The sequence below is a fragment of the Crocodylus siamensis genome, chromosome 1 (genome assembly GCF_052110815.1).
Source record: "Crocodylus siamensis isolate JL-2025a chromosome 1, ASM5211081v1, whole genome shotgun sequence".
Lineage (NCBI taxonomy): Eukaryota > Metazoa > Chordata > Crocodylia > Crocodylidae > Crocodylus > Crocodylus siamensis.
This window is the reverse complement of record NC_143395.1, coordinates 206,140,886-206,157,712: the sequence shown is the minus strand read 5'-3', so window position 1 is coordinate 206,157,712 and position 16,827 is coordinate 206,140,886. Positions and strand designations below refer to the sequence as shown.

The window sequence follows — 16,827 nt, the reverse complement described above, 5'->3', positions numbered from 1 at the left end:
GGCCCAAGGCAGGGGTTCCTGGCTTCTAAAGATAGTGCTGGACCTCTTTCCAGGCCCAGATGAGGGCCTGCTGCTGGGTGGCAGATGGCTGCCAGGGGGCAGGTGCGGCTAAAGTCAGGAGCCAGGCAGCAGGTGACACAAATGCAACCACTAGGGCCAAAATGGTGTCCAGCACCTGGCAGTTGTTGTCTGTGGCCTGCACTGCCTGGGCCAGGATGGCATTCTGCTCCTGCAGGAGGTCCAGCCTCTTGTGCTCTAGGGCCAGGAGCTGTGCCCAGAACTCCCAATCTGCCCCATCCCGCAGCAGGTGCTGTCCTCCATTGGCCAGGCCTGCAAGTCCTCCAGCCAGTCTTCTGATGCCACCACAGCTGCTGCAGGAGGATGGTGCAGTCCTGCATCTGCCTCTGGTAGAGTCAGAGCATCTTCAGGGCCCCTGGTATGAATGGTGTGACCCTGAGACCGCATCCCAGCTGCCAGGGAGAGCCTTTTCCCCACATGCAGTTGCAGGACCTGAAGCTGTTTGAGATAGTTTGCAATATTTGTCATATTAGATGCTCTGTACCAGGGGCTGTGTGCTACCTGGCCTCAAATCAGGGGTCAGGTATGCATAGGTGCCCAGGGACCATTGTAAGTTGGCTGGGCAGGCCAAGGCCCAGGTGGCTGCCAGCCAAGGCCCCTGTCCCCACTCACTCCCCTGTGGCTAGCAGGTCCCTAGGTGTTGGCCTCAGGCAGCATGCCTCCCCTGCCCTATTCCCAGGCCAGGACAGGCCAGGCTTCTGGCAGCACCTGCTGTAGTGGCTCCAGACCCTACTCCTCCCTTCCTTCTGCAAGCCAGCTGCTGTCCTGTACTGCCACCCACCCATGCCACCTGGGCTCAGGGGGTGTGGGGCTCCCAGACAACTGGAATGAGGAACTGCCTGAACCCCTGCCCTCTCCACAGGGGGTTTCTCTGGGGAGGTACCCCAGGGCCAGCCCCCCAGTGCACCAGTACTGATCCTGAAGCATGCCCCTGCTGCACATGTCCCAGGCAGTGTGTAGGGAGCTGTTTGTGCAGACTGACCAACCCAGTATGCCCTTCTGCTGCTGATGGCCATGGCGCCCTGGGTGCATCTGTATACCTGGTATGGGACCCTGAGCTACAATGGCATAGGGGTCAAGCTCGGGCTGCCTGAAACCTCTGCTGCCACCTTAAGGACTACCTGTGGCTGCAGTACACATCTGTCCCCCACAGCTGAGGAAGCCATAACCCCTGGCATCAGTGCATTCCTCAGTGTGTGAGAGGCTCATGCCCACCTAGCTGCCTGCCTAGCTGCAGGGGCACAAGCTGCTCAATAAGGTTCAATGCATGCTGTGGGGATGGGGGGAACACAGGGCAAAGGGAGTGTGGGCAGGTCAGGCAGGAAATGGGAGCAGGGCAGGGTAGGGGCAGAGGTGGAAGCATGGAGGGCCCTCTCCGTAATGCGGACCTTACCACATGGCCAGGGATGATGTGGCTGGTGGGTCTTCTCATTCCTGTATGTTGGTGACAGCATGCAGTTCCAACTGGTGTCCTGAGATGGTGGGGCATGGTGTGCAGGTGCCCGGCTGGGCCCGCCCCTGGGAAGGAGCTGGCACTGCTGGTGGTGTCATGTCTGGCCACACCTAGTAGCTGGGCCTGGGGCTACAGAGCTGGCAAGGCAGGCATTGGCCAGGGCTCCCTGACCTGCTTGTGGAGACTACAGCTGGGGAGCTCAAGAAAATGGGCCACTGGACACCCAAGGGGTCCTCTTCTGGTGACATCACTGGAGGTGCCAAGCTGGGACAGGGGCTTGAGCAGGCTGCCCATACTGCTGTAGACAGCATGCCTGTGTCCTGGATCTTGGGTCCTGAGGCACAAGGATGACATCTAGTTGCTGCATGAAGGGCATGGACTTACAGTCACTGCGAGACAGTCATGGTGACCCACTGTGCCCACAAGGTCTTGACCTTTATGCAGCATTGCTGTCATGCCCAGTTGTTCCCACACTCCTGTATCCAGCCTGACAGTGCCTCATAGATATGGGCATTATAGCGCCTGCCCCACTCAAACTGGCACTGCATCTCCACCTTGCCCCACAGCTCAAAAATGTCACCAGTCTCCTCCTTGGACCAGTTGGGACCCCAAGTGGAGGGCACAGATATGGGCACGGGTGTGGGCAGGGGCCTGGGCAAGGAGGATGCTATTTGGGATCCCACACCAGGTCTCTGAGTCCCCACACGGCTGTCCCAGTGCTTCTGAACCTAGGCAGCTGCCTGCAACCCCTAGCACAGGGGCACAGCATGGGACTGTCAGCTGCATAGCAGAGGCAATGTCCCATAACACCTTCAGGCACAGCTCCTTGGCCCCCTAGTGGCAAGGCCAACTCGGGAGCAAGTCTACACATTCATTATAGCTCAGTAACTAATTCTGCAGAAATTTGGTATCTAGATTTGCAGGTAGCAAATTTGTGCACGATTAAGGGATTTTACTGTCCCGTGAGCATATGCATGTATAGATGCATGCACTTACTGCACAGTAAACTAAAGCTACTGCGCATTGAGGCATCTTGTGTAAATGCAGCCAGTGATTCTCAGAAGTGCTTGCTAAGTCAGTTTGTATTCTTTAGAGGTCCATTTTGCTGATCCACTAGCAAAACAAATTTGTACAAACAGTACAAAGATTACTGGAGAGCTGAACTTTCATCCCCCGCATTACTTATTCACTCCAGAAAACGGTGGCAGTTCTGTCATATCCTGTTTGCAAACCACTTTGCAATCTTTTCTGGTGCTTTTTATTCTTGGATCCCAAGGTAAGTTCATTTTGCCAGTGTGTGAGAGAAGAGTGAGGTCTGTTCCTGCGTTATACATGCTTTCTGTTTCTTCTGCTAAGAAAGAATTTGGTTTGTTATTTATGCTTGATGACTTTGGCCTTGTTCACACTAGAAAAATGAGAGACCTTGATATTTAGTGATGTAGTTCTTGTAGGATCAACAATGCAGATGTATAGATAAGGTTCAGGACATTTATACTGCTGCACTATCTTATCTATCTATCCCCTTTTGGAAACTGGGTTGAGTGCTTTTGTGTACATCATTTGTGTTTTTCTCTGTGTCTGGATCACATGCAGCCATCAGGTGGCTGCATCTGCCCTCCAGTGACCACCCCATGGTGATTTGAGATGCTGGTCCCAATTACACATGCCCATCCTACTACCACACTGATGTAAGAGGGACAATGGAAACATTCTGCCCTGAGCATTTTCAGAAAAATTAGATCACATCCCTCTACCAAGAGTTCTCATTCTGTTTTCCTCTAGACCAATACAGCTACAACCTGGATACCTAACAGATTGTATTCAAGACATTTGTTCCTAGTTCAAGAAGCTGTGTTTTCATCTGAACTAAAAAATCTGTTTTAACTAGGCCTAACCAAATCATTACTAACAGACATTTTATTAGACAGATTTTACCTCTTTTTCTGCTTTGTGTACTGCTTGAGAGCAGACAACTTCTTTTGAGCATATAATCATTATTTGGTAAATCATTTCTGGGCATAACTCTTGGTCCTGTGGTTGCTTTAAAGCCTGTGACTGCATGTACTTAACATTCAGCAGCCTTGCTACTTTGACTTGGCACATGTGTTATACAGTATTATTTCTGTTCCCTGGCTGGATTAGGATGATTGTTAGAACCAGTATTCAGTGTAACTACTTGAAACTAAAAAATCAAAATTTGGTCTATGCCAATGCTTTATGATTTTTTTCCTTTTCTTTGTTTTACATTTGCCTCCCAAGTACATTCACTTGCTACAAGGTTCCCAGAGATGTAAGACCAAATGGCTGGCAATTTTTACAAAACTAAAGTAAATATTCCTGGAAAATATATATGCTTCCTTTGCTCTCAACTCAACAAAGAACCTGAACATCCAGGAACTGTACCTAGCTATTCAATGCATTTCTTCTGGACTAGAGGGTGTCCCGGTCCAGGGAGTATATATGCCCCTTTCAGGACTTTCTCAGCCAAATTCAAATGTGGTGCACATCAATGAGTATCATTTGGAGAAGGAGTAGAGGGGCACATGAGGAAATGAATGAGCAGCAGCATGTAGGAAAAAGGGATAGGGTTTTTTATGCCATTGTTCAGGCTCTTGTTGGGTCCTTTTCCTGACACATCTTCACTCTCTCCTTTTAGGTATAATAACTAATGCCATCTTCTGGTAGTAATGTGTAACATAGCTCTGTGTTTATGTTATCTCTGGATAGGCCCATACTTAGTTTTTTAATGTTCTTCCAGATGGCTAAGTCCTTGGAGAAAACCAGAAGAACAGTGAAGTTCTGAAGCAGCCGTCTGGTGCAGTAATAGGGACAGACAAACCTAGTTTAGTGTTTGATTGAGTTTGATCAGTTCATGAATAGGATTGTGTGAGAGGGTTACCTATGATAACAGGGGCGTGCAGCTCATAACCTAGAAAGCTGCTTCTAGCCAGATGTTACTGACGCAGAAAAAAGGCATAAGTGGAGAGATTATAAAACATGGACTGCATTCTGACTCCTGGCCACATCAGTCGGTTGTCTGTAGCCCTAGGGCAGAAGATCAATGGCCTGAGGTCAAGTGAAATAATCATTAACACTGAATAATCTCAGCCTGGTAAAGCAGTAGGTAAGGTTAGAAAATATTCTAACTCTACTCATATAATTAGATCACATACCAAATGCTTCCTTCTTTTGCAGTCCTTTAATCTTTAATTAGAGCCGGGGGAAGGGGCTGTATTCAGATAGACCTGAAGCCAGAATTAAGCCCTCTGGACTTGATGCTGTGACCAACATCAAAGAAAGTAGTTCAAGTTGCCTGTGAAATGTTTCCTTTTACATGTGTATGATTACATGAAAAAATACATTAGAGAACATTAAGGTAACAAAATCAAGAATGCCAGATTGAGAGTTATGTGTGCATTTTAATCTGATAGGAAAACTAAATTCTGGCATTTCCTGACTTTTGAGTGCATGACACTAACATTTAAGTGTGGAGTTTTTATGTAATTTCCTATTAAAAAAATGGGAATAGGAAAATTGGAAATTTCATTTAGTCAGCTCATGCTGACTGCCAGATGGAACAGCAAGAGGGTTGGGACCCTTGGATTCACATCATAGAGGATAGCAGTCAACTTTCTAGGGCAGGCAACTTTCCTTGATCAGTCTCTGTGGAGAAGATTGAGCTGTAACTCCTTTGGAGACAAGTAGTACAGCAGTGTTGCCTCTAAGCTGCATGGCATGCGCAGCCGTGCAGGTGTGCTCAAGCTGTGCTGCCTGGCATGCCTGCACACACCACACAGCTTAGAGGGAACGCTGGAGTACAGTGCTGTTGATCCAAGATTGACACTCAATTAAACTGAAGTGGATAGAGAAGGGAATGCTGAGAGAGTTCAGGAATATGGTTTCTGTTTTGTGCTTGATGGATTTTCCTTCTCCTCTAAGTCCCTGTAGCTTTCCTCTGAAATGCCAATGATATGCCTGTCGGACTTTGAAGATTATGCTAAGCAGTACCTACCCAAGACCACTTGGGATTTTTTTGCAGCTGGAGCGGATGAGTGTTGCACCCGAGAAGACAACATCTTGGCATATAAAAGGTATAAGGCAGTCTTCTTCTTTGGGCCAAAACGTTATACTTTTCCAGTACCTAGCAGCACCCGTCCTCTCTAGCATGACCCAAAGCAAATGCACCTTTCTGTATAACTGATTGTACCCACCACTGAGATGGCGCCCAGCAGGTGAAGGCAGGTAGTATAGGCTAGAGGTGACACAAAGGAACAGTGCACAGCATGGGAGTGAAAGCAAGCACCATACCACATGGGTGATGAGAAGACTGGTGTGAGTAGATGTAATAAGGTGTGGGGTGACTGGGAGTATGAGCTGGACAATATGGAGCATGAGTGTGAGCATTCTGGAATTTGGGGACAGAGTGCATGGGTAATAGCAGTGATTACAGATTACAGGCTAATAAAGGGGAACAGAGTAGCTTTAGGCTGGGTTATATGGGGGCAGAAAGGTGGGGTGGAACAGCAAGTAGCAGGAGTGGGGCATCTAAGTGGGATTTAGGGGAAAGATGATGGGTAGTACAAGGCCAAATGGGGTGAGGCTTGGAGGTAGGTGGTAGAGTCTGTAAGGATGGTTGGACTGGACAGTGAAGGCAAGCTGCTAGGGAGGGATGAAATTCTCATATGGAAGTTCTCCAAGAACCACTGCCCCTAGATTATTCTTCTTGAGTCAAATGACTGTATCACAACCTTCTTCCAGGTGACATTACAACCAGGAAAGCCAGGAGGCTACCCTATTGACAGGTATATCATCTTTGCTTTCTGACAGAATCCGTTTTCGGCCACGCATGCTGCGTGGTATGTCTGTTATAGACACAAAGACAACACTTCTAGGGACTGAAATCAGCTTCCCTGTAGGGATTGCTCCCACCGGCTTCCATCAGCTGGCTTGGCCAGATGGAGAGAAAAGCACAGCCAGAGGTAGGTAACAAATTCATTATTATCAACCAAAGGAAGATGCATTAAAAACCAAAGGGAAACCTCAATCCACTGTCATGGTATTTTATGCATGGAAGTGTTTATGGGGCAAATTCTTTTCTCACCCTCTGAGCCCATTCCTGGGTGTTCTTCTGGTGGCACAAGCAGCTGGGATGGCAGAATTGGCAGTGAACATGGAGACCAATGTGCCATCTTTAAAAGTCAATTTCCAAATGCTGTGAGACTGAATCATGGGCAGAGCTAGGATTTTGAAAAGGGGGCTGAGAATAGTTTGCATCATTGCATCTAACACAATATTTTTTACTCTAGTTAAAAGAAACTAGAACTGCACTAATATACTATGCACCTATAGTTATACTATTCCATTTCAGATGAAAGCAAAAACAAATATAACTCTATTGGAATGTGAACTGATTTTCTATATTATATATTAAGTATAAAAACACAACTAACTACGAAAATATTAATCAAGTCATTAACATTAAATGTACATCTGTTATTCAGATCTATAAAACAAAATGTAACTTTCTTGAGCATCTTGACAATGTATCCAACTTTTCACTAACAGTTATTTCCACATCTGAGTTAATGTTCAACATGGCTAGTCCATTAAGATACTCTTCATCCATTGTGAAACAAGCCAGGTTTAAGTCTCTGGTAACCATGGGTGCCAGAGGAGGAGCAAACTGCATGCTCCACCCTCCCACAGCCCCTGTGCTGGCTGCTCTGAGCATTGTGGTTTGCTGCGGGTGCATAGACACAAAGCTGACATTTTCAGCCTAGCTTATCCCACTGCTTCTCACACGCACCCAGGGGTAGTGAGGGAAGCTACAGAACCAGGTGGCTTTGGAACCTGGTATGTGAATCCCCAAAGGAAGTGCTATGGCAGTAGAGGCTGCACTTGGTTCCCCAGGTACAGACAGGGGACTGGGAGGGAGTCCCCCATATTAAGGGTTGCAAATTGCTACCCTATCCTCTTTAAATCTCTCCACCTGCCCCTCCCCCTGGTTTTCCTTTTACCACCTCCCTTCTTTCTCACTCCTCTCCTCCTCTGGGGCAATCGAAGCCGTGCTACACTGCTGGGGGCTCTGGCTGCAGCAGGCCCTGGGCAGCCTACGGCTACTGCTGCTGCAGGGATGTGTGTAGAGGCTGAGACCCAGCGGGGGGTGCATGAGGCCCTGTGGGAGGGTCATGTGGGCCCTGCAGGGGCACGTGTGCTGTGCAAAGAGGTTGTATGTGCCCTGTGGGGGGAGCTGTGACCCTGTGGGAGGAAGCTGTGGGCCCTGTGGGGCAGGGGGGAAGGTTAGTCTGTGTGCTGTGCAGGGGGCCCACCCTTCCTTAGCATCCCCACCCACACAGTCCCCACACAACCACAGTGCCCCCACAATCCACCCACAATACCCACACCCCAAGCCACCCCCACACACCCCTCACCCACATACCCAGCCACAAACCCCCACACAAGCCCCATACCTCACCCTCACAAATGCTACAGCCACCCACAAACTCCCCCAATCCCCCCCAAACTGCTTTCTATTTGTAAATATAGCAATATAACATTGTACAACATTGCCCAAATATATCAATAAAACATTGCCCTCTCTCTATATAGTGGTGTTTCATTTTAATAGTGGAAGGACACTATTTTGGGTTTTTTAATGAGAGATTTTGGGTTTCTTATTACAGAATTTGCAATTCATAAACAAGGAACACCAGAATCTCTGCAGATGGTGAGACCTGTGCAGAGGAGCCTGTCCAGGGCCAGCACTGAGGACCCAGCTGAAGGGCAGACAAGATGGCTGACCTCTTGGCCATTTGGGGCCAAAAGGACACGCTCTGACAGTTCAAAGTGGGCCACTGCAAGGAGCACATCATCTGAGCGATAGCTGCCCAGATGGCAGAGTAGGGGCACCCCAGCCGGGTCTGGCAGGGGTGCAGCACAGGTTTTTCTCTCCCCCGACTGCAGATCTGGGAGGAGCTCGGCAGGGTTATTTTGCCCCAAGTAGCACAACTTGCCCCATGCCAAAGTGCATATCCGGGCACATGCCATGAGGCAAAAATCCTCAGCTCAAATTTGTGCTGCTACAAGTGCACATGCCTGCATGTGTGGATGTGCCCTGGGAGTGGAATACTTTTGTGCTGGCACCAGCACAGCAGCGTGGTCCCTCCTTGCATCAAGCTATCATTTTCACAGCTTGCTTCCTCTTCTTTTTGCTTACTCTTCTGAAAGCTTTTAATGCTCTCAGTGGGACCATCCTTACCCAAATGTCCCACAGCTGGGCTTTGTTAGCAGGACTGACTCCCCCTCCTCAAAATGACTGATCACCTCATTACAGAACTGTTATGCATCAGGTCCTAGATTATTAGAACTAAATGGGACCCACTCAAATTAGGAGGAAACAGGTTTAAAACTAACAAGAGAAAGTGCATAGTTAATTTGTGGAACTTATCACCACAGGAGTCTGTAAGGGTAGATAGTACAGCCAAGTTCAAAAATGGACTAGACAAATTCATGGATGATAGATTCATTAATAGATATTAAATACAGCAGTCAAGGATCTATCGTCTTTCATCTCTGAACCAATAATGGTGGATGCCAGGGAAGTATGAAAAGGGATAACTCACTCTAGATAGACCCTGATCATTTGCTCTTCCTCTAAAGCATCCACTGTTAGAGACAAGTAACTGGGCTAGATGGACTGTTGGTCTGACCAAGCATGACACTTCTTATGTCTTATGGTTGAATTTTGACATTTATAGTGCTTGATTCATATTAACCAGATGGTAGGATACCTTAGTGTCTTATACTAAAAATACAAATCCATACATATCTTTATAGGAGTATGAAAGATGCTGAGACATTAGCTGTGTTTTATCATTACACCTGTGTACAGACCCATGGTACATCATGCTGAGTTTTTTAAACATCTTCTACAGCGGCTGCAGCCATGAACACCTGCTATATAACCAGCACATATTCCACCTGCACTGTGGAGGAGATTGCTGCAGCTGCACCCAGGGGCTTCCGTTGGTTCCAGCTCTATATTCACCGCAACAGGGCACTCACAGCACAGCTGGTACAACGGGTGGAGGCCCTGGGTTTCCAAGGCCTAGTGTTTACTGCTGATCTGCCCTACACTGGCAAGAGACGAGTTGACATCCACAACAACTTCCAGCTCCCTCCACACATGAAAGTGAAGAACTTTGAAGGAAACTTTGAGGTCTGTAAAGTGACCTGATCACTTTTAACAGAGATAGAAATATATTATGTGTATGTGAGAAAGAGAAGTTACAAATGTAGATACTCCTAGATTACAGAATATAACCACATAGCTAGGGCAGTGGTTGCTACCTTCTGGGGCAGAAGGTAGAACAGGATGACACCTTAGAGACTAACTGGTTCAGGGACTGGTTCAGAGACCATGAGTTTTTGTTGGCAACAGCAAACTTCCTCACATGCATAGTATATGAAAGTGCATGCCTCTCTGAACCAATTAGTCTCCAAGGTGCTGTCTTGCCCTACTTTCTGCTTGACTTCATACCAACACAGCTAACCACCTAACTTTATGGGTTAACTCACTATTTATCAAGCTTAGGAATGGCCTAAACTCAGAAATACCATAGTTACATTTGTTTCATTGACAGGCTATGAGATTTTTACTGAAACATTTATGCCAACAAAGCCCTGGCAGAGTTGCCATTATACAGGCAAAAAGGTACCATACAAACCTAATTAAAGGAGTGCATTTTTTGTGCATGAATAAGCCTAAAAGCCTCTGTATGTACCAGCCAGTGTGCGCCATCCTCCAGCTCTGTGTTCATGCCAGTAGTGCTTGGGCTGCTCAGGCTTCTGGCCTCACCATCACAAAATGACCATGTTCCACTGGGGGTTTTCTCATTCACAGCTGAATAGCATGAGAATTGTGCTGTCTTTTAAATAATTTTTCTAACAACTATCTTGTAGGAGAGGACTGAAAATTGGCAGGAAGATAGGGTCAAATTCATAAATACATTTTGGCATTCAACTCTCATTGATAGTAATGGGGGTTTGGTGCCGAAATGCCTTTGCAAATTTGGCTCAGTTCCTCGGTCAGATATTTCCCTTCTACTGGTCTTCTGGAAAGCTTTTTTTGTTTTGTTTAAAAATCCTACTCTGAATATGAACAATAATAGCTTAGCAACCCTCCCCCACTTCCCATTGGTAGCACATTTGCAGCTCTAGCAATATTGCATGATGTGTCAAGGCACTTTAACCTTGCATCCAGGTAGAAAAACACCCCTTTGGGCTGAAAGGCAGAGGTGAGGGTCCACTGTGAGTAAAGACTAAACAAACCAAAGTTGACTCCAGGATGTGTGTAGCAGCCTTCCCTTCCCTCTTTGGTTTGTTACCTTTTGTACTTAAATGTAACAAATAGTAAGGTTGCATTTGCTTGACCTCCCTTGACCAGGATAGTCCATAATCCAGTCCAGCAAGGACAAGCAGCCTTGTACAGAAAAAATGATGGCTTTGAAAACCTGATCTTTAGCTCTGTCATATCCTGGCAGCCCTCCTGCCAGCACAATCACTGTGAAACCTCAACCTGATTTCCAGAGATTCTTATTTCCAGTACTACTCCCTGTCAGAATTATTGTTTCCAGTGATATACACTTTACAAAACCAGTTAATGGAATAGTTATCAAAGCTTATTAACATCCTCTCTGATAAGAAAAGAATGTGAGGGTGTGTTACATTACTGAAGTCTATAATGGAAGTTCCTTCCTTCTGTACCATGGTTGCAGGAGAACATATGTACTGAGTATGGACTGCCCCCTAACTTCATAGATCCTTCTATAAACTGGAATGACATCTATTGGCTGAAGAGTTTGACTAGCTTGCCCATCATTGTCAAAGGAATTTTGACCAGAGAAGATGCGGATTTGGCTGTGAGACATGGAGTTCAGGGCATTATTGTGTCAAATCACGGTGGAAGGCAACTAGATGGAGGACCTGCCACTGTAAGTGTTTTATGCATACATAGATTGCATAGGTGACAGAGTGCAAAAGTTGACACAGACAACTATGGTGTCCTGGCATGTGTGCCTGCAGATGGTGGGTGTGTTTACATGGCAGGAACCTCAGTTTCTGTAGATGTGTCTGAGTTACCTTGGCTCTTGGCATCATGGAGCACAGTGCAGCCTAAATAATTCTTGGGTGGCTGTTGAACCCCAAGCTGGGTTCTGTGATCTCACAGCTACTCTGCTATCTGGGATACCTGGATTTACATCAGGTACTGCCCCATTTTTTTTACTACTAAAATTTTCACAATGTTTCAATCTTTTATTATTTTTTATTTACAAATTAAATGATTTTTCTTTTAAAACTTGAAATTTATTGAAAATATTTCACACCATATGCCTGTACATCATTTGCACTTGAAAATGGGCTGAACTAGGTGCAAGTGGGATCTTCTTTTTAATCTAGAACTTTATTAGTGGCACATTTTGCAGTAGTATAACTATGGGTGTTGACAGGGACACTTGTTTTGAGCACTGATGTTAAGGAGGTACAAGAATAGCAGAAGCCATGGCAGCAAACATGACCACCATTTCTCCCACTTCAGCCACCACTGCTGCCCAGGAAGCAGAAGTTGTTTGCTACACTTCTAACATTTTGTGTTATGAGGTATGCTGATAAATATTGATTTGACAGTATATTCAGTTACCAGAGTGTTACACATATTTGTTTATCTGTGTAATTCCTCCTTCTCTTCCTCTGTCTTTCTTAATTCAGTTTGAGCTCAATGTGAACATGTTTATTTCTTTGCAGATTGATGCTTTGGTTGAAGTTGTGGACATAGTGCAAGACAAAGTTGAAGTTTATGTAGATGGTGGAATACGGACAGGAAGTGATGTATTAAAGGCACTAGCACTAGGAGCAAAATGTGTCTTCATTGGAAGGCCAGTCTTATGGGGTCTGACCTACAAGGTAAATTTGAGAACACAGAATTTGTATGTGAAATCTCGCACAGACGGCAATATGCTTTGTAGGAACATTTTCCTACCTCCACCCCACTGTCTAATTCAATTAAAAAATTTTTTTTTTCAAAAATCCTGTTTTTATTTTTTCAACCCCCCCACACTTCCATTAAAACAGATATTTTGATCAGAAATGCCTCTTTTGGCACAAAGCCATTTTTAAATCAAAATCCTTTCAATGGAAAATTCTTGATCATGCTAGCTACTGACAATGAAGATATTGCAGGCAACATGTGTTCATGTTGAATAAATGATTCCAGCTTACTAGACAGTTTGTCATTGCCACCAAACTGACTTTATCATGGGTCAAATTACTTATGGACTCCTGGAATCATATGATGATTGAGAATTATAGGTTTCATAAATGTTTAAAAGTACATTTCCAGGTTTCCTTCGTTATGGAGTAATTTCTGGATAATGTGAATCCCCAAGAATCCAAAACTAGAAAACAAATTTTAAAAAACCCCACTTAAAAACCCCCCCACTAACAACAAAATGTAGCATGTTACTTGGTCACATGAAAGGGTGACAGTCCTGGCCCACAATTTTTGAACAACTGGATTGACAAAACTGGTGATAAATAAAAAGATCTCACTCAGATGTGAACCTGAACAGGTCCAGATACATTTAGAAGGCAGGATAGAAATGCACCTTTTAGACTAACTGAATCAGAGATGAATAAGCTTCCATGAGCTAGAGTTCACTTCAACAGATGCTATGAAAGGATGTGCACAGAACAGCCTATCAAATAGGAGTGACCGACTTGAATACACAAGACAGGGAAAGAATGGAGGGAAGGAGTGAGCAGGGCGGGGAGTGGGGGCAGAGCTGAGAGAAACAAACAAATAATAAACCCATTGGGACAAAGGATTAACAAAAACTAATCCAGAAAATGGGATAAGAATCCATAGTTCCTGGTTAAACCATACTTAACACAATCCAGTCTGTGGATGATTTCTTGTTCTGCAAGAAATTGATTTGTATGACCTGATGATAGATTTGTGTCCCCTTATTCTTTCACAAAGGGATTGCCCCTCTGTCCAATACAGAGGTAAACTTAATGGTTTTTAAAATAGCTTAATAACAGCCAATATGCACTTTTGGTAAGGATCCCTTGCAGAGTATGTCCAGGGTCATTTTCTTGAGAAAAAAAAAAAAAGTGTTTTTGGTCCCCTGCTGAAATATAGAATGATAATTTGGACAAGACTTAGAACAATACATTTCCTATAGGTAGGCAAATGTCCAGATATTTCATATTCAGCTTTGGTGACTATAATCTACTGCTGGATTCAAGTGATTAAAATATGAGCCAGGTACCCATGATCATGAGATTGACCTAAAAACACAGAATTTTAAAATAAGTAAGTATGCATTATTTTATATCACTTCTATTTTTAGACTTTTGGCTCATGTTTTTAAGATGTTCTCTATGTCCATGAGGTATAGAAACACGTTTAAAATGAAATCTGAGATTCTCCAGCAAATTGATTCCCACAGCCAGGGCACCAAATATAAGGAACCTCATAACCTCAGAGTTGGCAGCAGTGCTCCTTTGAAACACAAAAATGTAAACTAAAGAAAAAAAACTAAATATTTTCTCTAACATCTTTCTGTGACAAAAAGTAGTATAGAAATAGTATGCTTATGCATTTTCCAGTTGGAAATTGGATTTTTCAGATTATTAGCATCACTTTTACAGAAGAAAGGGCACAGTGAGCTATTTTTCCAAGGCCCAAATCTTTTAACTGAAAAAATACTCTACCTTCGAATATTTAAAATGCTTAAATCACATGAAGCACTAGATGCCTGCAAAGCTGGAATTTTTTTAACAAGCCCACTGGCAGAGGTAATCTGAAAGCCTAGTCGGAGGTAAGTGGGGGCCCATGGTGAGAGGGGCTTAGCCCAGCTGCAGGGAGGCAGGTGAGAGGAGCTGAGGAGGGTCATGCCCCCCCCACTTGGCCCAGCCCCCCAGGGAGCCATGCAACCAGTGCCGCCCAGCCTATGAAGCAGGGAAAGGGGAAGGGACCCCCCAGGCCCCACAAGAGTGGTGCAGCACTCGCAGGCCCTACTGAACATGCATGGAGTTTAAAAGGGCCCACCAATGGCAGAAGCCACACTTGGTCTGTGGGTCCAGAGCAAGACACAGGAGGAAGCACATTGCATCCCCATGTACCCCAGGATCCCCAATGACCCCCAGCCTAGCCAGCGGTAATTGAGGGGTCATGGTGGGAAGGACTTAGCCCAGCTGCGGAGACAGCTGAAAGGAGCCCAGGAGGGTCACGCCCCCCTCTCCCCAGCTCCTACTTCACCCAGCCCCCCAGGGAGCCACATGACTGGAGCCTCACGAACAGAATGCACAAAACAGACATGATTCTAGGCCCAGCATGCGAGTTAGCGTGGGAGCTTGTGCAGGAGGTTGCACAGAGCCCCAGGCAAGGAGCCTCAAGGGAATGGTCGGTACAGTGGTAACCTAACTAGTACTGACACAGTGGTAGGCGGGATGCATCGCACCCCAAGGTTCTCTCCTGTGGCTGGAACCCCATCCCCGGGATGTCCAAGGCCTCCACCCAGATGAAACCCACGGTTCCAGTCTCCATTCAGATGGAGCCCCTGGCTCTCAGCTGCAGGAGCTGCCTGGCATGACTCCAGACATATGAGATCTGGAGCACTGCAGCCTCCCCTTGTGAGGTTTGCTCCATATTGAAGTCTCTGAAATCCCAGATAGTGGAGCTCTAGACCACGGTGCAGAAGCTGCGTGCCATAGGGATGGCAAACAGGAGATTGACTCCTACTGCCAGGCCTTTCACTCCAGGACAGAAGAGTGACCTAGGTTGCCTGCCAAGACCAGGGAGGCCAAGAGGCATTCCCATAATGTCCAGCCAAGGGGTTGGAGAAAGGTTGCCTCCAGCCCCAAGACTCACTGTACCAGGGTCACCGCCATGGATCTCTGCAATAGGTATGAACCTCTTGCAGCACCAGTAGAGCCTGCAGAGCTGCCAGCTACTGCAAGGGACAAAGAAACAACCAGCTATCATCCCCAAGATGAAAACACAAAGTGGTCATTGTGGGTGACTCCCTGAGGGGGACAGAGGGAGCAGTCTGTTCCCTGACCCCTTAGCCCAGGAGGTCTTCTGCCTCCCAGGAGCCCATATACATGATGTGGCTGAGAGGACCCCAAAGCTTATCTGGTCCTCCAGCCACTACCCTATATGCCTTATCCATATGGGCACAAATGACATGACTCTGAGCAATCTAACCTCATTGGTGGATGGGCAGAAAACCACCAGAGCAAGTTCACCAACAATCAACCACAAAACCAGCAGGTTAGGATGCTCAAGGGAACCCACCTCCTACCCCAGCCCAGGAACAGAGCTTCTCCATGAGTACAAGGAAGCCTAGGGCTTCTAATGGCACACTTACATGCCTGTACACAAATGTTAGGAGTTTGGTGAATAAATAGGAGGAACTGGTCCTTCTGCTAAACAGAAATGACTACAAATCTCATAGGGATCACAGAGACCTGGTGGGACAACTCCTATGGCTGGAATACCAGTATAAATGGCTATACCCTGTGCAGGAGAAATCATGCTGAAAAAAAGAGGGGCAGGGCTGTAGCTCTCTATGTGAAGATGGGCTACCGAACCCTACAAGCTGAGACTGGAACCCAAGAAGGATGACTGGAGACCCCTTGGGTTAGAATACGAGGGGAACATAGTGAGGGGGATACAATGGTAGGAGTCTACTACAGACCTCCAAACCAGGAACAAGGGCTTTTCCATGAATTCACCAGGGAACTGGCCAAGGTTGCATGATCTTGGTACATGATCATCATGGGAGACTTCAATTACCTAGATCTCTCATGGGATGAGCACTTGTAAAGAAGCTTTGTGACTGATCTGATTTGGACATGTATGGATGAGTTCTACCTGTACCAGGAAATTTATGGACCAACAAGAGGCAAGGTGCTGCTGGACCTGGTACTGGCCAAAGGAAATCATCTAAATCAGTGACCTTAGAATCAAAAGGGAAGCTGGATGACAGTGACCATGAGTTGTCAGCTTTGCAATGCATAGTGAAAGTGATCAAGTCAGCCAGCAATGCAGGTGTCCTTGACTTTAGGAAAGCTGACTTTCATAAGCTTAGGAGGCTTGTTTTTGAGGCCTTGATTTCACAGGGAGGGGAGCTCAGGATGAGTGGTTTCTTCTTAAGGAAGCGATCCTAGAAGCACAAGTGGAGTCCATCCCCACCCGTAGGAAATTTGGTAATAGGGCTCAACACCCTCCT

The 16,827-nt window shown here is 46.1% G+C and overlaps 1 protein-coding gene across 2 annotated transcripts in view; it reads left to right on the top strand.

Moving 5' to 3' along the window:
• The first annotated feature begins 2,719 nt into the window (after positions 1-2,719).
• Positions 2,720-16,827, top strand: part of HAO2 (hydroxyacid oxidase 2) — a 54,723-nt gene continuing 40,615 nt past the window's right edge. For both annotated transcript variants that reach the window (XM_090053578.1, XM_090053585.1), the window contains exons 1-6: positions 2,720-2,807; positions 5,471-5,622; positions 6,359-6,510; positions 9,466-9,749; positions 11,308-11,523; positions 12,335-12,493. In XM_090053578.1, coding sequence (XP_089909704.1) covers positions 5,492-5,622; positions 6,359-6,510; positions 9,466-9,749; positions 11,308-11,523; positions 12,335-12,493 — 942 coding nt within the window. In that variant the 5' untranslated portion in view covers positions 2,720-2,807; positions 5,471-5,491. The remainder of the gene's footprint in view (positions 2,808-5,470; positions 5,623-6,358; positions 6,511-9,465; positions 9,750-11,307; positions 11,524-12,334; positions 12,494-16,827) is intronic.